Here is an 18,742-nt window from a genome sequence, read left to right as displayed (position 1 = left end):
CGTGTTTATGTCTTACATAGTACACTATAAGACATTTCAAAAGTAAACCAATGCAAGACCATGAAAAACATTCGGGGTGTCTTGAACTTTTTCACTTCCAATACGATACCGATTATGGAACTTTGAGTTTTAACCAATACCGATATTAATCTGATACGATACTAGCACAAATCATACATGCTTTTATTATTTGTTGTGTGGAATGTTAGGAGAGGTTAGATCAAGTGAAATGACTGAAGTAGAGAACAATGCTAACATGAACCCATTTATTAATAACCATCTGGAATGGATTCAGAGTAATTGTTTTTTGAGACACTTAGTGAGCCACAATAGTTCATTAAGTTAAGCTCATTACGCAGTAAGTTTAATGATGCGGACACGTATGTTACTGGATACTTTTCTAACATATAGACTTTGTATGTAAGTAATATGAAACATGTTTTTTTTTTTTTTTTTGATGTGATCCAGCCAATATCAATATCAGATCCGGACACCCCTGATAAAATGCTGCATGACTGAGAATCTACACAGACAGAATAAGTACTTTCTCTCTTTTTATAGGTCACCTGACATGCCGGATTCTTTGAGATTTTTTTCAAGGTTTGAATGTGGAAACCTCAGAAAGGCCATTCAGGTTCGCAGGTACAGTACTCCCAAGTTTGAAGTAGATTGTTTCAGTTCAGAATGTAGAAAAAACAACCCAGTAAAAACGGCAACATGCTGATTTTGTTGGTCAGTTGGGAATAACATGACTAAAGGACTTATATACAATCCATTCAACTCACTTGTAACGTAATGTTCTAAATAGAGCTGTAAAAGTTAACATATGGGATTATTTACACAATCACTTACATTTTTGCATTAATCATTAATCAACCTTATATAAGTGCTATAATAAAGGCAACACATGATGAAAGTGTCTATATTAGCTATATTAGCCTACTATCAAAGGCTGATGCAAATCTTCGTTGACAGAAATGTTGTATTTTAATTTTTATTCTACAAATGTTTGCAACATTGGAAATCATTAGTAAAATGGAGGCTTCTCACAGGATGAGATAACTTCTAGAAATGACTTTCTCAGAATGGCCAAAGGTATAGATGTGTGTGTCCAAGTTTTAGGAAACGGCAGGCTGTCTTCTTCTAATGGATGTTTTTACAATCTTTGCAAGCTGGAACAACATGGCACACAAACAACTTTGAGAAATGCAGCCAATATTATATACAGATTATGTGTCATGAGACATGCAAATATAAATTAAATACGCAGAGGAAATGAAATGAGCTCAAATATAGCTACAAACGAGGCATAATGACGCAATATGTACACACAGCTAGCCTAAACAGCATGTTTGCACCGATTAGCTTACAGTCATGGATTGACCAAATATGCCTGATAAGCACTCCAACAAATCAATTAAAAACAACAAAGCTCACCTTTGTGCATTCACGTACAGCATAAAACGTTTGGTGGACAAAATGAGACGGATAAGGAGTGGCATAAAACACATCCTTATGTGGCAACATCGGAGAAAGTTGTAAACAAACTACGAAGAGTTCAAGGATCGCTGATATCAGTAGGACAAAACGGTCCTTGCTAAATCCTCTCATCAGTGAAGCATGTATAACATAAACTGTGGGATTTAGAACAATTAGGAAGGTTTGTGTCATGTTTGTTCTCCTACAGAAAATACATTAAGACAAAAAATATATTTGTTCTTCATCTTTTTCCATTTTCACACATCTCTGAAAGAGGTCCAGGGAGCCACTAAGGCGGCGCTAAAGAGCCGCGGGTTGCTGACCCCGTACTAAGGTCATCTGCATACATTGCCACAATAATTGTCCTTATCATTGAACCACAACAAGTTTAAAATAATATCTGAACGCTGAACCCGTTTGTGAGGCGGCCTCTATCAAAAAGGCTCCTAGTCCATCGACAGCCATCAGGGAAGTATACGATAGTCAACTGCTATTCATTGTAATTATTCAAAAAGTCTGCTTAATCTGATTTAAGAAATGAATCGTTTGACAGCACGAATACATACTAAATCAGTAATATTTAAATAGTCGCCGATTCTAAATATGCAGTCATCTTTTCAGTCCCCACAATTTTTTGGATTGCCGTGGCCTGAAATGCTTGGAATTCACAGCATCTTTTTTAAAAAGTTGTGGCAAAAGTTGCAATGTTTTTTTATCTCAACAATCATTAACTTGTATTTTTATGAATTTGCTATCAATATTTTAAGTGTTTCTCAAAAATCACAGGATTTCGACAAAAATTCAAAACAAATAATGTGTTGTTTTACTCGTTTTACACCACACAGACTTAAAAGTAGACACTAGATGACAGTAAAGGGACACACTCCAAAATCATTGTCAAATTACCGTACTGTTTTGATTAATTATGACTAATAATTGATTATACTCCAGAAAGAATCACCACCAAAGCTTCCTTACTGTCCACTGTCTGCTTTGTCGTCCACAAGTTGCAGAAATTCTCTGTGTATGTTTTACACTTGGAAAGTGTTTGTCCAACCTAAACTTTCATTTATGTACTACCACATTTACTACTGCACATCAACAACATGTGTTAACTGTTGAGAGCGATTCATTTTTGTTTGTAACTGAGAGACGAGGAGACATTATCATCACACTTCACTATCTCTGTCATGTAAATACTGTCTCTTTGCTAGGCCAGCATTGCAAATGTAAATATGTTCTTAATTGTCTTACTCAGGATGAATAAATGTTAAATAAATATATAAATACATGTAAACTAGGAAGTGAGGACGCTGGTGAGTTGCTAAAAGTTAACACAACATTAGCCTTAGCGCCATAGGGGACTGGGACTAGGTCTGAGCTGTGCGACAGGACGACAATTGTGCTATTTGAGCAATAAAGAGTTAAAATATTGTTATACGTAGTTGTTCCCACTTTGTCTACACAATAAACAAACAAGAGTTCTAATTTTAAAGTGAATATGCTGCTCAGAGACAAATTAGATTGTTGAAAATGATGCTGATTGGCCAAAATGTGCAGGGAAGTTGCGGGCTTTGGACAAAGTTGCAAGGCTGCTTATAATTTGCGGGAATTGGTTGAGTTTGTGTGAGTCAGCACAATCGCAACTTAGCAAATTCCTGGACGGTCTGGCTTTTATCCATTTCAGTCAGGAAATGTGGGTTCAAACATTCTCCTCAGATGGGGTAGGCTGAAAATGGCGGTGCTCCTAATGAGAATAAGCAATATAGAACGAGATCAATGCATGTCATGCAGGGAGTGAGGCTGGCCAATCTTTATTGTTATTCTCAATGCTAAATGAACAAAACGTAGAAAACAAATGTGAAGTCTATTATTCCTTTACAGTCTAAAATCGGTGACACAAGTTGTTGTTGTTTTTTGTTCCCAATGTTATTGATTCATCTTATTCATCTCAGCTAACAGCTCTGAAAATGAGTGAAAACCTGTTTCATTTGGCACATGTGGAGGTTACAGGTCATTGAACTCCTCAACACATTGAAACCATCATCAAAACAGTCAAGCTAACAACTTTCTATATTCTGAAAAATGTCACTTTTCCCGTAGCCCTATATTTTCCATGAAGCATTTTAGTTCCGCTTCAGCTCTTCAACAATTACACACCATTTGTACAGAAATTGCCTTTAATAGTCATTTGTGCTGACGTGATTTATTTGTCTCTACAGATATGAATATGACCTCATTTTGAATGCAGATGCCAACTGTAGCCAGCACACTCAGTGGTTCTACTTCGAAGTCAGTAAGATGGTGCCTGGAGTTCCCTATCGTTTTAACATCATCAACTGTGAGAAGAGCAACAGCCAATTCAATTATGGTGAGAACACTTCGTGAGGCTGAAAATAATTAAAAACTGCATTTTAATTCAAAGTCTGTTCATCAGCTCATTAAAAGTTGTATGACCATTGCTATTTAAAAGTTGAAATATGTGCTAAAATGTGCCTTTCATGTCAGTGACTATGTTTACATACACACAATATTCTAGGTTAGGGTTGATATTCTCTTAAAGACAAGACGTGTTTGTCTCCCCAAGCATTAAGTAAGAATGTACCGAATGATCGGCCAATTTTCTTGAAAAAGTATGTGATCGCCATTGCCAATTAATGCCTTTTGATCTGATGAATGCTGATCTCCTTTTGCTAATACATAAATAAATATATACAGTACAGGCCAAAAGTTTGGACACACCTTCTCATTTCAATGGGTTTTCTTCATTTTCATGACTATTTACATTGTAAATTGTCACTGAAGGCATCAAAACTATGTCACCTGTGAAGTGAAAACCATTTCAGGTGACTACCTCTTGAAGCTCATCAAGAGAATGCCAAGAGTGTACAAAGCAGTGATCAGAGCAAAGGGTGGCTTTTTTGAAAAAAGAAGAAAAAAAACAGAATACCAAACATGTTTTCAGTTATTTCACCTTTTTTTGTTAAGTACATAACTCCACATGTGTTCATTCATAGTTTTGATGTGACAATCTACAATGGAAATAGTCATGAAAAAAACGAAAACACATTGAAAGAGAAGGTGTGTCCAAACTTTTGGCCTGTACTGTAGAGATACATACAAACATACATACATACATACATACATACATATATATATATATATATATACATACATACATATATACACATATATATATATATATATATATATATATATATATATATATATATATATATATATATATATATATATATATATATATATATATATACATATATATATATATATATATATATATATATATATATATATATATATATATATATGTATATATATATATATATATATGTATATATATATATATATATATATATATATATATATATATATATATATATATATATATATATGTGGGCCTCACGGTGGCAGAGGGGTTAGTGTATCTGCCTCACAATACGAAGGTCCTTAGTAGTCTTGGGTTCAATCCCGGGCTCGGGATCTTTCTGTGTGGAGTTTGCATGTTCTCCCCGTGACTGCGTGGGTTCCCTCCGGGTACTCCGGCTTCCTCCCACTTCCAAAGACATGCACCTGGGGATAAGTTGATTGGCAACACTAAATGGTCCCTAGTGTGTGAATGTGAGTGTGAATGTTGTCTGTCTATCTGTGTTGGCCCTGCGATGAGGTGGCCACTTGTCCAGGGTGTACCCCGCCTTCCACCCGATTGTCGCTGAGATAGGCTCCAGCGCCCCCCGCGACTCCAAAGGGAATAAGCGGTAGAAAATGGATATATATATATATATATACATACACACACACACACACACACACACACACACACACACATACATACATATATATATATATATATATATATATATATATAAATAAAATAAATACTTGAATTTCAGTGTTCATTTATTTACACATATATACACACACATAACACTCCTCTACTCATTGTTGTATTTGAAAGTGCAATGCGTTGCAGCCAGTAGCACAGCCTTTGAAGGAGCATAGGTGAAATGTAATTTGCGGGAAAGGAGTGAGTTTAGGGTTGAATTGTCCATCCTCGTTCTATTCTCTGTCACTATCTTTCTAACCATGCTGAGCACCCTCTCTGATGATGCATTGCTGTGTGGCACGCACAAAAGTGCCTTCATCAAATGCACTAGAGTCTGGAATCTTCCATCTCTCCCTAGCATACCATATGAACTGAAATTCTTGTTTCCAATCATTTTGGAACTTGCAAGTGTTCTTCTTCTTCTTACTCGTCGTCACCATGTCTCTTCTTCGTTCTTCTGCTTCGTCTCTGTTATGTTTTTGGACATTACTACTTGCCGTAGTTTTGAAGCAATGCATGATGGGAATCCGCATGTTGTGTAAACTGGATCCGTCACACGCCTACCCACAACTACAGTTGGATGAAGAGTCAGAAAAATATCTGACCATAAACACAGACAAGAGTCTGTACAAGTATCATCGCCTCAGTTATGGAGTTTCGAGTGCTTCTGCAATATTTCAGTTTGTTATGGACCAGATTCTGCAAGGGATAGACCATGTGACATGTTTTTTGGATGACATCCTCATCACTGCTTCTTCGGAGGAGGAGCATTTGACAAGACTGGATAATGTTCTCACACGTTTGGAAAAGCATGGCATCAGGGTGAAGCTATCAAAATGTCAGTTTTTCCAGAGCAGTATGGAATATCTGGGACATGGCATTGATCAGACTGGATTACATCCTACAGAAGAAAAGGTGACTGCCATAACAAATGCACCTGAGCCCACAAATGTAACAGAACTGAAGTCTTTCTTGGGCCTTCTGAACTATTACAGCAGATTCCTGCAAAACCCCTCTACTGTGCTCCAGCCGCTGCACAGCCTACTTAAAAAGGACTCAAAGTGGGTTTGGACTATTGAATGTGCGAAAGCATTTGAAGATACAAAGCAACTTCTGCTGCAGAACCAGGTGTTGGTACACTACAAGACCCGCCTGCCGCTGCAAATCGCATGTGATGCTTCGCCTTATGGAGTTGGGGCTGTAATTTCACATGTAACAGAAAATGGAGAAGAACGACATGTTGCATTTGCCTCAAGGACACTCACTGAACCAGAAAGGAAGTATGCCAAACTGAAAAGGAGGCACTTGCTATCATTTTTGGAGTAAAGAAATTTCATAAATATCTTTACGGAAGGAAATTCACACTTATCACTGATCATAAGCCACTGTTGGCCATCCTGGGGCCAAAATCAGCAGTTCCAACGTTGGCAGCATTAAGAATGCAACGCTGGGCATTTATTCTCATGGCCTACAATTATGACATTGAGTATAAGAAGTCAGCTGATCATGCTAATGCGGATGCTTTGTCACGCCTACCCCGACTAGGGATGAACAACACAGCAGAAGAGAGAAGTATCTTCTACTTTTCAAACTTGGAGGAACTCCCTGTGTGTGTAAAAGATATTGAGAGCGCTACTCTTAAAGATCCTGTATTCAGTGAGGTGTGGAACTACACATTAAATGGCTGGCCAAGTTATGAGCAAGATATAGCATTGAGGCCTTACTTTGTACGCAGACAGGAGTTATCAGCAGATCAAGACTGCATTCTCTGGGGACAGCGAGTCATCATACCCCCAAGTTATCGACAGAGATTACTGGAGGATCTCCATCATGAACATCCAGGTATCTGCCGTATGAAGGCTCTGGCCCGCAGTTACCTTTGGTGGCCAGGCTGTGATGGTGAAATTCAAGAACTGGTGAACAAGTGCCCAGTCTGCCAAGCAGTACAGAAAATGCCAACTGTGGCACCATTACATCCTTGGCGGAGGCCAGAAAGAGTGTGGAGAAGAATTCACATCGATTTTGCAGAGAAAGATAAACAGTCTTTTTTGGTTGTCATAGATAGCCATTCAAAGTGGTTAGAGGTTTTCCCCATGTCCTCCATCACTTCTCACAACACCATTAAAGTGCTGCGCGGTCTGTTTGCATTGTATGGACTTGAAGAGCTAGTTTCAGACAATGGCCCACAGCTGGTGGCAAAAGAGTTTACTCAGTTCCTGGAGAGTAATGGAGTAAAACACACTGCTGTACCAGCTTACCACCCAGCATCAAATGGAGCAGCAGAGAGATCAGTACAAATCCTGAAACGGGCTCTGAGAAAGAATGTGCTGGAATCAGACAGCAAGTCTTCCTTGCCACTCAGTCACAGACTTGCAAATTTCCTTCTCATGTATCGCAGCACACCCCACACAGTGACGGGACGTACTCCAGCTGAGTTATTCCTGAAACGCCAGTTGAGAACTCGGTTCAGTTTGCTCAAGCCGGAGCTTGCCAGACAGATAGAAGGAAAACAAGCAATGCAGAAGCATCATCATGACAAAAGGGCTCCCCCTGTTCGCTTTTTCCTGGAAGGAGAGGTGATTCGCATCCGAAATTTCAGGGGCGGAGTGGTGCATGTCTTTGGAGGTGGGAGGAAGCCGGAGTACCCGGAGGGAACCCACGCAGTCACGGGGAGAACATGCAAACTCCACACAGAAATATCCCAAGCCCGGGATTGAACTCAGGACCTTCGTATTGTGAGGCACATGCACGAACCCCTGTACCACCGTGCTGCCCTGTGATCATAAATGATTTGCTTAAAACCTTTAATGCTGTTGCTAATAACCCCTTAAAGAGTAAAGCACAAAAACAATCCTTGGTTCTCACCTCAAAATGCTGAAAAATAAAAGGTAATTGGTAGAGAATGAGAAAAGTGATTTTGGTTTTTCAATTTACAGTAATTTGGTGTAAAAGCCACCCTACCTTTTACGCTCGAATTCTGGCAGATGAGCTGCAAGTTTGTATCGCAAAATCTACAGATTTTTTACTAACTTTTTTTCTTAAACATGTTTTTCTTTTATGCACTACAGGAATGCAGCCAGTTCTTTACTCTGTAAGGGATGCACTAAATGGTCAACCCTGCTGGCTCAGGTCTGGGACTGACATATGTTATTTCAGGTAAGAATTAACTTTCCACAAAGGCTTAATAAAGTCACCTGGACCTGCCCTGGGTGTACACAGACATGCTGTATGAAACACATCCAAGGCTTACAGGGCATTCAGGAGATGCAACATTCTGGCTAAAATTATGGGATCACCAGACTTTGAGCATGTTCATTCAGTTGTTTATTTTGTTTAAAAAAATGAGATAACAGACCTAAAATAAAATTATGGTTATTTTAAATGACAACTTTCTTTCTTTAAGCAACACTAAAATAAATCAGGAAAATAAATTGTGGTGGTGAGTAACAGTTTCATGTTTAATTACATTAAGCAGAGTGAAAAAATATGGAATCACTCAATTCTGAAAATAAATGATGGAATCATGAAAAACAAACACAGAACTCCAGTAGTACTTATTTGCACAACTTCTGGCTTTTATAACAACTTGCTGTTTCTGAGGCATGGACTCAAGTGACAACAGGACTATTAGTCCAACTTTCTCTGATTGCTGTTGTCAGATCAGCTTTGCGGTTGGAGTCTTGTAGTGGACCACAACTACCACCACACACTTTCTTTTGAATTGAGAACCGGACTATTTGCAGGTCATGACCTAGACCTTATGTATCTTTCTTCAAGGAACATCTTCAGTTTTTGCTCTATGGCAAAATGCATTATCATCTTGAAAAATGATGTCAACATTCCCAAACATCCTTATGGAATAAGAACAGTGTCCAAAATGTCAATGTAAACTTGTGCATTTATTGAAGCAATAATGACAGCCCATTACCTGACATGCATATTATTAATGACTGGGGAAATTAGCATGTTTTTTTTCAAGCTGTCGTCTTCATAAATCTCATTGGAACGGCACCAAACAAAAGTTCCAGCATCACCACCTTGCCCCATGCAGATTCACAATTCATCACTGAATATGACTTTCATCCATTCATCCATTTCCAGGTGTTATTGTTGGCTTTAGCTTAGCTTTTCTGTATTTAAACCCCATTAGTTTATTACAGTTCGGTCATAGACGGTAACTCCAGTATCTGCCCATTTTTTATTCACTTTTTTTTCCTGTGCATTTTCTGTTTTCAAGACATATTGCTTTGAGTTTTCGGTCTTGAAGCATTAATGCTGTTTTTGGTCTACCAGAATGTGTGCCTTTTACAACCTTCCCATGTGAAGTGAAGTGAATTATATTTATATAGCGCTTTTTCCTCAAGTGACTCAAAGCGCTTTACATAGTGAAAGCCAATATCAAAGTTACATTTAAAGGTGGGAGCAGGTGGGTCAAGTGTCTTGCCCAAGGACACAACGGCAGTGACGAGGATGGCGGAAGCGGGGATCAAATCTGCAACCCTGAAGTTGCTGGCACGGCTACTCTACCAACCGAGCTATACCGCCCCGTAATGTAATGCCGTAATGTTGTTTCTACTTGGTCCAGATCTTAGACAAAGCTGACTGTAAACCATCAACATATTTTGCAACATTTTGTGATGTTTTACCTTCTTAAAAATGTTTGATAATCTTCTCTTTGGTTTGTTGGAGCCAGATTCATGTCAATTTACCTGGTGGAACAGTTTTCCAAGGTGTGAGCACTCCTTTTTAACTGCATACTAATGAACAGATTTAATCTGATGCAGGTGTTAGATCTGGAAAAAAAAAATGTACAGGGTGATTCGATAATTTTTTTCCTCAGAATTGAGTGACTCCATCAGTTTTTTCCTCTGCTTGTTACACAAATGAAACTATTACAGACTATCACAATCTTATATTTCTTGATTTATTTGGTGTTTCTTAAAGCTAGAAAGTTGCCATTTAAAATGATTATAGTTTCATGTTACGTCTATCATATCTGAAGTCTGGTGATTCCATACATTTTCCAGGAGCTGTAGTAGTAAATGCAGAGAAAAGTAGAAGCAGCACGAACTGGAGCTGACCGGCCTCTCTTTTGATCATACTTGCCAACCTTGAGACCTCCGATTTCGGGAGGTGGGGGGGTGGGGGGCGTGGTGGTTAAGATATATATATATATAAGAAATACTTGACTTTCAGTGAATTCTAGCTATATATATATATATATATATATATATATATATATATATATATATATATATATATATATATATATATACCGATATATATATATATATATATATATATATATATATATATATATATATATATATATATATATATATATATATATATATATATATATATATATATATATATATATATATATATATGTATATATATGTATATATAAATAAATAAAATAAATACTTGAATTTCAGTGTTCATTTATTTACACGTACACACACACATAACACTCATCTACTTATTGTTGAGTTAAGGGTTGAATTGTCCATCCTTGTTCTATTCTCTGTCACTATTTCAGAACACACACATTATACAAATATACATTATAAAATCAATAAGAAAACGGGAGCTCTAATTTGGGAGTCTGAATTAGGATCAGAAGTTCCTACATAAACATTGCGCACTCACGTCGCCTTTTTGTATTGATTACTGCAGCTGTGCACTGGATTCATTCACAAATACAAACTACAACTCACAAACACTTTAGAGTTAGGCTCCACCATCAGAATGTGTACTTAAACTTATAAAGATCACATGGATATTATTCAGTGAGTTGATTCACCAAAACTAACCTGTTATACAGGAGGAAAAAGCACACAGGACGTTTCAATTGTTCACAGACTGGTCGCGCTCATCAGAATGACAAGACACTTCCGGTCTGCAGGTGATAGCATTCAATTGGGAAGAAACGCCCTACTGCCCCCTACTGACCAATGTGAATACTGATGAATGTGTAATGACAGCTCCAAAAACGAATTCAAACCACAAAATAAAATAAATCAACACAAAAATGTGACACATTATGGGTGGGTCACATATGCATGTACAGTAGATGGCAGTATTGTCCTGTTTAAAAGTGTCACAACATTGCTGTTTACGGCAGACCAACTGCTTTACAGGGGACGAAAACTTGACTGCTGTTGTTGTGTGTTGTTACCGCGCTGGGAGGACGTTAATGAAACTGCCTAACAATAAACCCACATAAGAAACCAAGAACTCGCCCTCCATCATTAGCTGTTTATATTGTGGGAAAGCGGACGTGAGAACAGGCTGTCAACACGTCACTCAGGTCCACATGGAGCTGGAGGGGGCGTGGCCTCCAGCTCCGCCTGAATTCCGGGAGATTTTCGGGAGAAAATTTGTCCTGGGAGGTTTTCGGGAGAGGCGCTGAATTTCGGGAGTTTCCCGGAAAATCCGGGAGGGTTGGCAAGTATGCTTTTGATGCATCTTCTGGGGGGAAAGACTTGACTGGGAGGGTTGCTCTCTATATGGTGAGAATTAACCCTGTCAACTTTCCACACTTTAATATGCATGTTCTTCATTTTATCTTACAGAAACCACTTTTGTCCAGCTCGTGGCAGTCGGAGAACAACATTTTATACGCTGACGTTCACCATAACCTTCAAACACAATGAAGATGTGTGTTACCTGGCCTACCATTACCCCTACACGTACACTGCTCTAATGGTGAGTCACTTCACTGTCCTAGCAATATTTGACAATATGTCATCGTTGCTATGTCCTATGTTTCCTTTGCTGCTGCTATACTGTACATACGGTGCCAACAAAACAAATTGAAGGAAACCAGAAGACATTCCAACCACAAACACTTAAATGGGCCCTAACATGCAAAACCAACTTTTCTAAGCGGTTTATGTGTTGTGTGGAGGCATTGCCAACATATTTATAAAACAATCTTGTCTTCCTACATACTTTGGCCAAATGAGACGTTTAGAATTTGGCCCAGGTGGGACATTTTTGCCAGGTGTGATGTCAGCGGATGATCCATATATAGTAGAAAATGTACCCAAACATATTTGCGTGAGTCAGACATTTTTAATTGATGTACAAGCGCCTGTAGTCCACATGTCCACCATGAAACTCCATCCATCCATCCATTTTCTACCGCTTCTAGCCTATATCAGCTACAATCGGGCGGATGAACACCATGAAACTCAAAGAAGAAAATGCTCTGATGTTGCTTTGCTTCAGACAACACAAGGCACCACACTAACTTCCAGCCTCAACTGAAGTAAAAAGTGCCTTACTTTTCATTTTCATCATTTGTGGCAATGTGCCTTCAATTGTGACGAATTTGCTCTGAATGTGTGCAAAGAAGAGTCATGCTTCACCTACAAACATTCACAAAAAGAACTATTTTATACGTAAGTAGTAAAACCTTAAAGTCACAACTTAAGTGCACAGGAAGCCAGTGCAGGTGAGCCAGTATATATATATATATATATATATATATATATATATATATATATATGTATATAAAAGGTATATACAGTATTGGTGTAATATGATCAAACTTTCTTTTTCCTGTCAAAAGTCTAGGAGACGCATTTTGTCCCAACTATGCTAGACGTAACAAGTGCTAGACATAGGGAGACCCGAAAATAATACGTTACAGAATGGAGACGAGACGTAACGAACGCATGAAAATTGATGTCAGCGGATCATTTGGGACAAATCTTAGTGACATTACGGAGATGAAAGAATGCTGTTTCAGTAACACTCTTAATGTGTGACTCAAATGAGAGAGTTGTTTTAGTAACACTCTTAATGTGTGACTCAAATGAGAGAGTTGTTTTAGTAACACTCTTAATGTGTGACTCAAATGAGAGAGTTGTTTTAGTAACACTCTTAATGTGTGACTCAAATGAGAGAGTTGTTTTAGTAACACTCTTAATGTGTGACTCAAATGAGAGAGTTAGGTTGAAGATAATACAGAGGTTTGTTACCAAGTCGCTTTGTGTAATTGTTTTGTTGTCAAATGTTAAGGTGGAATTAATAAATAGGTGTGTAATTGTTTTGTTGTCAAATGTTAAGGTGGTAGTAATAAATAGGTGTGTAATTGTTTTGTTGTCAAATGTTAAGGTGGTATTAATAAATAGGTGTGTAATTGTTTTGTTGTCAAATGTTAAGGTGGTATTATTAAATAGGTGTGTAATTGTTTGGTTGTCAAATCTTAAGGTGGTATTAATAAATAGGTGTGTAATTGTTTTGTTGTCAAATGTTAAGGTGGTATTATTAAATAGGTGTGTAATTGTTTTGTTGTCAAATGTTAAGGTGGTATTATTAAATAGGTGTGTAATTGTTTTGTTGTCAAATGTTAAGGTGGTATTATTAAATAGGTGTGTAATTGTTTTGTTGTCAAATGTTAAGGTGGTATTAATAAATAGGTGTGTAATTGTTTTGTTGTCAAATGTTAAGGTGGTATTATTAAATAGGTGTGTAATTGTTTTGTTGTCAAATGTTAAGGTGGTATTATTAAATAGGTGTATAATTGTTTTGTTGTCAAATGTTAAGGTGGTATTATTAAATAGGTGTGCAATTGTTTTGTTGTCAAATGTTAAGGTGGTATTATTAAATAGGTGTATAATTGTTTTGTTGTCAAATGTTAAGGTGGTATTATTAAATAGGTGTGTAATTGTTTTGTTGTCAAATGTTAAGGTGGTATTATTAAATAGGTGTATAATTGTTTTGTTGTCAAATGTTAAGGTGGTATTATTAAATAGGTGTATAATTGTTTTGTTGTCAAATGTTAAGGTGGTATTATTAAATAGGTGTGTAATTGTTTTGTTGTCAAATGTTAAGGTGGTATTATTAAATAGGTGTATAATTGTTTTGTTGTCAAATGTTAAGGTGGTATTATTAAATAGGTGTGCAATTGTTTTGTTGTCAAATGTTAAGGTGGTATTATTAAATAGGTGTATAATTGTTTTGTTGTCAAATGTTAAGGTGGTATTATTAAATAGGTGTATAATTGTTTTGTTGTCAAATGTTAAGGTGGTATTATTAAATAGGTGTGCAATTGTTTTGTTGTCAAATGTTAAGGTGGTATTATTAAATAGGTGTATAATTGTTTTGTTGTCAAATGTTAAGGTGGTATTATTAAATAGGTGTATAATTGTTTTGTTGTCAAATGTTAAGGTGGTATTATTAAATAGGTGTGTAATTGTTTTGTTGTCAAATGTTAAGGTGGTATTATTAAATAGGTGTATAATTGTTTTGTTGTCAAATGTTAAGGTGGTATTATTAAATAGGTGTGTAATTGTTTTGTTGTCAAATGTTAAGGTGGTATTATTAAATAGGTGTATAATTGTTTTGTTGTCAAATGTTAAGGTGGTATTATTAAATAGGTGTATAATTGTTTTGTTGTCAAATGTTAAGGTGGTATTATTAAATAGGTGTGCAATTGTTTTGTTGTCAAATGTTAAGGTGGTATTATTAAATAGGTGTATAATTGTTTTGTTGTCAAATGTTAAGGTGGTATTATTAAATAGGTGTGCAATTGTTTTGTTGTCAAATGTTAAGGTGGTATTATTAAATAGGTGTATAATTGTTTTGTTGTCAAATGTTAAGGTGGTATTATTAAATAGGTGTGTAATTGTTTTGTTGTCAAATGTTAAGGTGGTATTATTAAATAGGTGTGTAATTGTTTTGTTGTCAAATGTTAAGGTGGTATTATTAAATAGGTGTGTAATTGTTTTGTTGTCAAATGTTAAGGTGGTATTATTAAATAGGTGTGTAATTGTTTTGTTGTCAAATGTTAAGGTGGTATTATTAAATAGGTGTGTAATTGTTTTGTTGTCAAATGTTAAGGTGGTATTATTAAATAGGTGTCGGTGTCTAGCAGGACCGATAATCAGCATTTCCGTTTTCTTTCCCCACCAAATGCTTAAAGTGGTGCAGAGTATGCAACTGGACATGATGTCACAAGCAACAAAAGGTATCAAAATATGGTACCATTCAATTTTATGTGCATCTGTAGCCTATACCTATAAAAGTACAGAATTGGGCATATATATTTATACATTTTACGTCAAACCTCAGATTTTTACAGAAATAAAGTCCAATTTCTCATTCAATTGTTTTGAATTGCATTATTGAATAGATCCATCATGTTTTGCTGTACTGGCTTTATTCTGGCTAGTTTTGTGTTTATTCTGGCTAGTTTTGTGTTTATTCTGGCTAGTTTTGTGTTTATTCTGTGCAGCTGAAGAAGTGACACTAAAAGAAGATGAAGAAATAGACTAAATTAATCGGATTTAACTTTAACTTTGTACAGTGACAAAAATTAGAGTTGGTAACAAACAGTAGAATTTCAGAGCGTGGTTCCTGAAGGGGACATTGTTGTTTGTTTCTTTAAACAATAATCTACACAATGTGTCTATTAAATAAAAACCAAGATCAAAAGCTGTTCTACAGTACATGCAGTGTGACTTTAATTTGACTGGAGCAGTAACTTGTTAGTTAGTTCAACTAGCGTGCCGGCAGACATTGGAGAAGCGAGTTACAATATTGTTTGAGATAAAAAAGCTACGTAATGAACATGAATGAAGCAGAATTTAAAGCTAAGAGGACACACATTTTCATGTCATCCTGTTTATAGTTTGTGTTCTACCTCTGGAGTCAACGCTGGGACCAAAACCATTTGTGTTGTTTTACTAGCGATCCATCCATTTTCAATACCGCTTATTCTCATTTTGGTCAACGGAAGATGGAGCCTATCCCAGCTGTCTTTGGGATAGCCTGGATTGCTTGCCAGCCAATCGCAGAACACATATAGACAAACACCCACGAACATCCATACAGTACCTGTACACAATTTAAGATTCTTGCATGATCAGTGTTTGTAATAACACTGTTACTTTTACCAATGACAAGTAACCGAATTAGGGCAGTACGGTTCCACAGGGGTTAGTGCATATGCCTCACAGTACGAATGTCCTGGGTTCGATCCCCGGGCTCAGGGTGTTTCTGTGTGGAGTTTGCATGTTCTCCCCGTGACTGCGTGGGTTCTACTCCGGCTTCCTCCCACCTCCAAAGACATGCACCTGGGGATAGGCCCCTCCCACCTCCAAAGACATGCACCTGGGGATAGGCCCCTCCCACCTCCAAAGACATGCACCTGGGGATAGGTTGATTGGCAACACTAAATGGTCCCTATTGTGTGAATGTTGTCTGTCTATCTGTGTTGGCCCTGTGATGGAGGTGGCCACTTGTCCAGGGTGTACACCGCCTTCCACCCAAATGCAGCTAAGATAGGCTCCAGCACCCCCCGCGGTCCCTAAAAAGGGACAAGCGGTAGAAAATGGATGGATGGAGTAACCAAATGAATTGCTTTTAGGTCCGTTACAACACCATTAGCGATAGGTTGATGTAAGGTGGCACGCTACTTTTGATGTGGTTTTATAAAAGCCAAAACCAGTAAAGTTGGCACATTCCCAATTAGCCTGTTCACCTGTGGGATGTTCCAAACCAATTAGCCTGTTCACCTGTGGGATGTTCCAAACCAATTAGCCTGTTCACCTGTGGGATGTTCCAAATCAGTTTGATGAGCATTCCTCAACTTTTTCGCCACTTGTGCCAGCTTTTTTTAAACATGTTGCAGGCATCAAATTCCAAATGAGCTAATATTTTTTTTAAATAACGTTTCTCAGTTTGAACATGAAATATCTCGTCTTTTCAATTGAATATAAGTTGAAAAGGATTTTCAAATCATTGTATTCTGTTTTTCTTTAGCATTTACACAACGTGCCAACTTCATTGTTTTTGGGTTTTGTATGTGAACAACAAGACAGCATCTTAAGTTCAGTAAATCAATGATTGAAGTGACAAAAAATGTGCATCCAAAATATGCCTTGTTTGTTGACAAGAAGATATGACACATATTCATTTCATGTTTGTCAGGCTCATCTGAAGTTGCTGCATCGGTCAATTGATCCCACTAAGATATATTTCCGGCAGCAGATTCTTTGTGCCACTCTGGCTGGAAATCCCTGTCCAATAGTCACCATTACTGGCTGTCCTGCAAGCAAAGGCTGTAAAGATATTCATCAGCTACGTGAGTACTAAACCTAAAGTTAGCTCCTGAATGCTTTATTATTTGCAATTTGCCTTGGTCAAAAATGACATTGCTTTCACATACTGAGGCCCTAAACATAACACACATTGTAGTTTGAAGAAGACCTTCGCACTGTAATTACTTCATGCTTGAGTCAGTATATTAATTATTCATGTAGTTTTAAGTCTTTGACCAAGAATTTTTTTTTAAAAGACTTCCGGACGGCTTCGAAGCAATTCTGGACCACCATCCGCCGCCTCAGAAAGGGGAAGCAGTGCAGTGTCAACACCGTGTATGGTGGGGATGGTGCTCTGTTGACCTCAACTGCGGATGTTGTGGATCGGTGGAGAGAATACTTCCAAGACCTCCTCAATCCTACCAGCACGTCTTCCTATGAGGAAGCAGTGCCTGGGGAATCTGTGGTGGGCTCTCCTATTTCTGGGGCTGAGGTTGCCGAGGTAGTTAAAAAGCTCCTCGGTGGCAAGGCCCCGGGGGTGGATGAGATCCGCCCGGAGTTCCTTAAGGCTCTGGATGTTGTGGGGCTGTCTTGGTTGACAAGACTCTGCAACATCGCGTGGACATCGGGGGCGGTACCTCTGGATTGGCAGACCAGGGTGGTGGTTCCTCTCTTTAAGAAGGGGAACCGGAGGGTGTGTTCCAACTATCGTGGGATCACACTCCTCAGCCTTCCCGGTAAGGTCTATTCAGGTGTACTGGAGAGGAGGCTACGCCGGATAGTCGAACCTCGGATTCAGGAGGAACAGTGTGGTTTTCGTCCTGGTCGTGGAACTGTGGACCAGCTCTATACTCTCGGCAGGGTCCTTGAGGGTGCATGGGAGTTTGCCCAACCAGTCTACATGTGCTTTGTGGACTTGGAGAAGGCATTCAACTGTGTACCCCGGGAAGTCCTGTGGGGAGTGCTCAGAGAGTATGGGGTAACGGACTGTCTTATTGTGGCGGTTCGCTCCCTGTATGATCAGTGTCAGAGCTTGGTCCGCATTGCCGGCAGTAAGTCGGACACGTTTCCAGTGAGGGTTGGACTCCGCCAGGGCTGCCCTTTGTCACCGATTCTGTTCATAACCTTTATGGACAGAATTTCTAGGCGCAGTCAGGGTGTTGAGGGGATCTGGTTTGGTGGCTGCAGGATTAGGTCTCTGCTTTTTGCAGATGATGTGGTCCTGATGGCTTCATCTGGCCAAGATCTTCAGCTCTCGCTGGATCGGTTCGCAGCCGAGTGTGAAGCGACTGGGATGGGAATCAGCACCTCCAAATCCGAGTCCATGGTTCTCGCCCGGAAAAGGGAGGAGTTCAAGTACCTC

General features: G+C 38.2%; 1 protein-coding gene across 1 annotated transcript in view; it reads left to right on the top strand.

The window, feature by feature from the left end:
* agbl1 (AGBL carboxypeptidase 1) overlaps positions 1 to 18,742 on the top strand; it is a 115,676-nt gene that overhangs the window by 65,034 nt on the left and 31,900 nt on the right. The window contains exons 15-19 of the mRNA XM_072913866.1: positions 562 to 642; positions 3,702 to 3,850; positions 8,392 to 8,479; positions 11,902 to 12,034; positions 17,270 to 17,423. Of these exons, the coding sequence (XP_072769967.1) occupies positions 562 to 642; positions 3,702 to 3,850; positions 8,392 to 8,479; positions 11,902 to 12,034; positions 17,270 to 17,423 (605 nt within the window). The remainder of the gene's footprint in view (positions 1 to 561; positions 643 to 3,701; positions 3,851 to 8,391; positions 8,480 to 11,901; positions 12,035 to 17,269; positions 17,424 to 18,742) is intronic.

Source organism: Nerophis lumbriciformis, linkage group LG09 (genome assembly GCF_033978685.3).
Source record: "Nerophis lumbriciformis linkage group LG09, RoL_Nlum_v2.1, whole genome shotgun sequence".
Taxonomy (NCBI): Eukaryota; Metazoa; Chordata; class Actinopteri; order Syngnathiformes; family Syngnathidae; genus Nerophis; species Nerophis lumbriciformis.
Note: the sequence above shows the minus strand (reverse complement) of the source record. Positions and strands in the feature narration are given on the sequence as shown.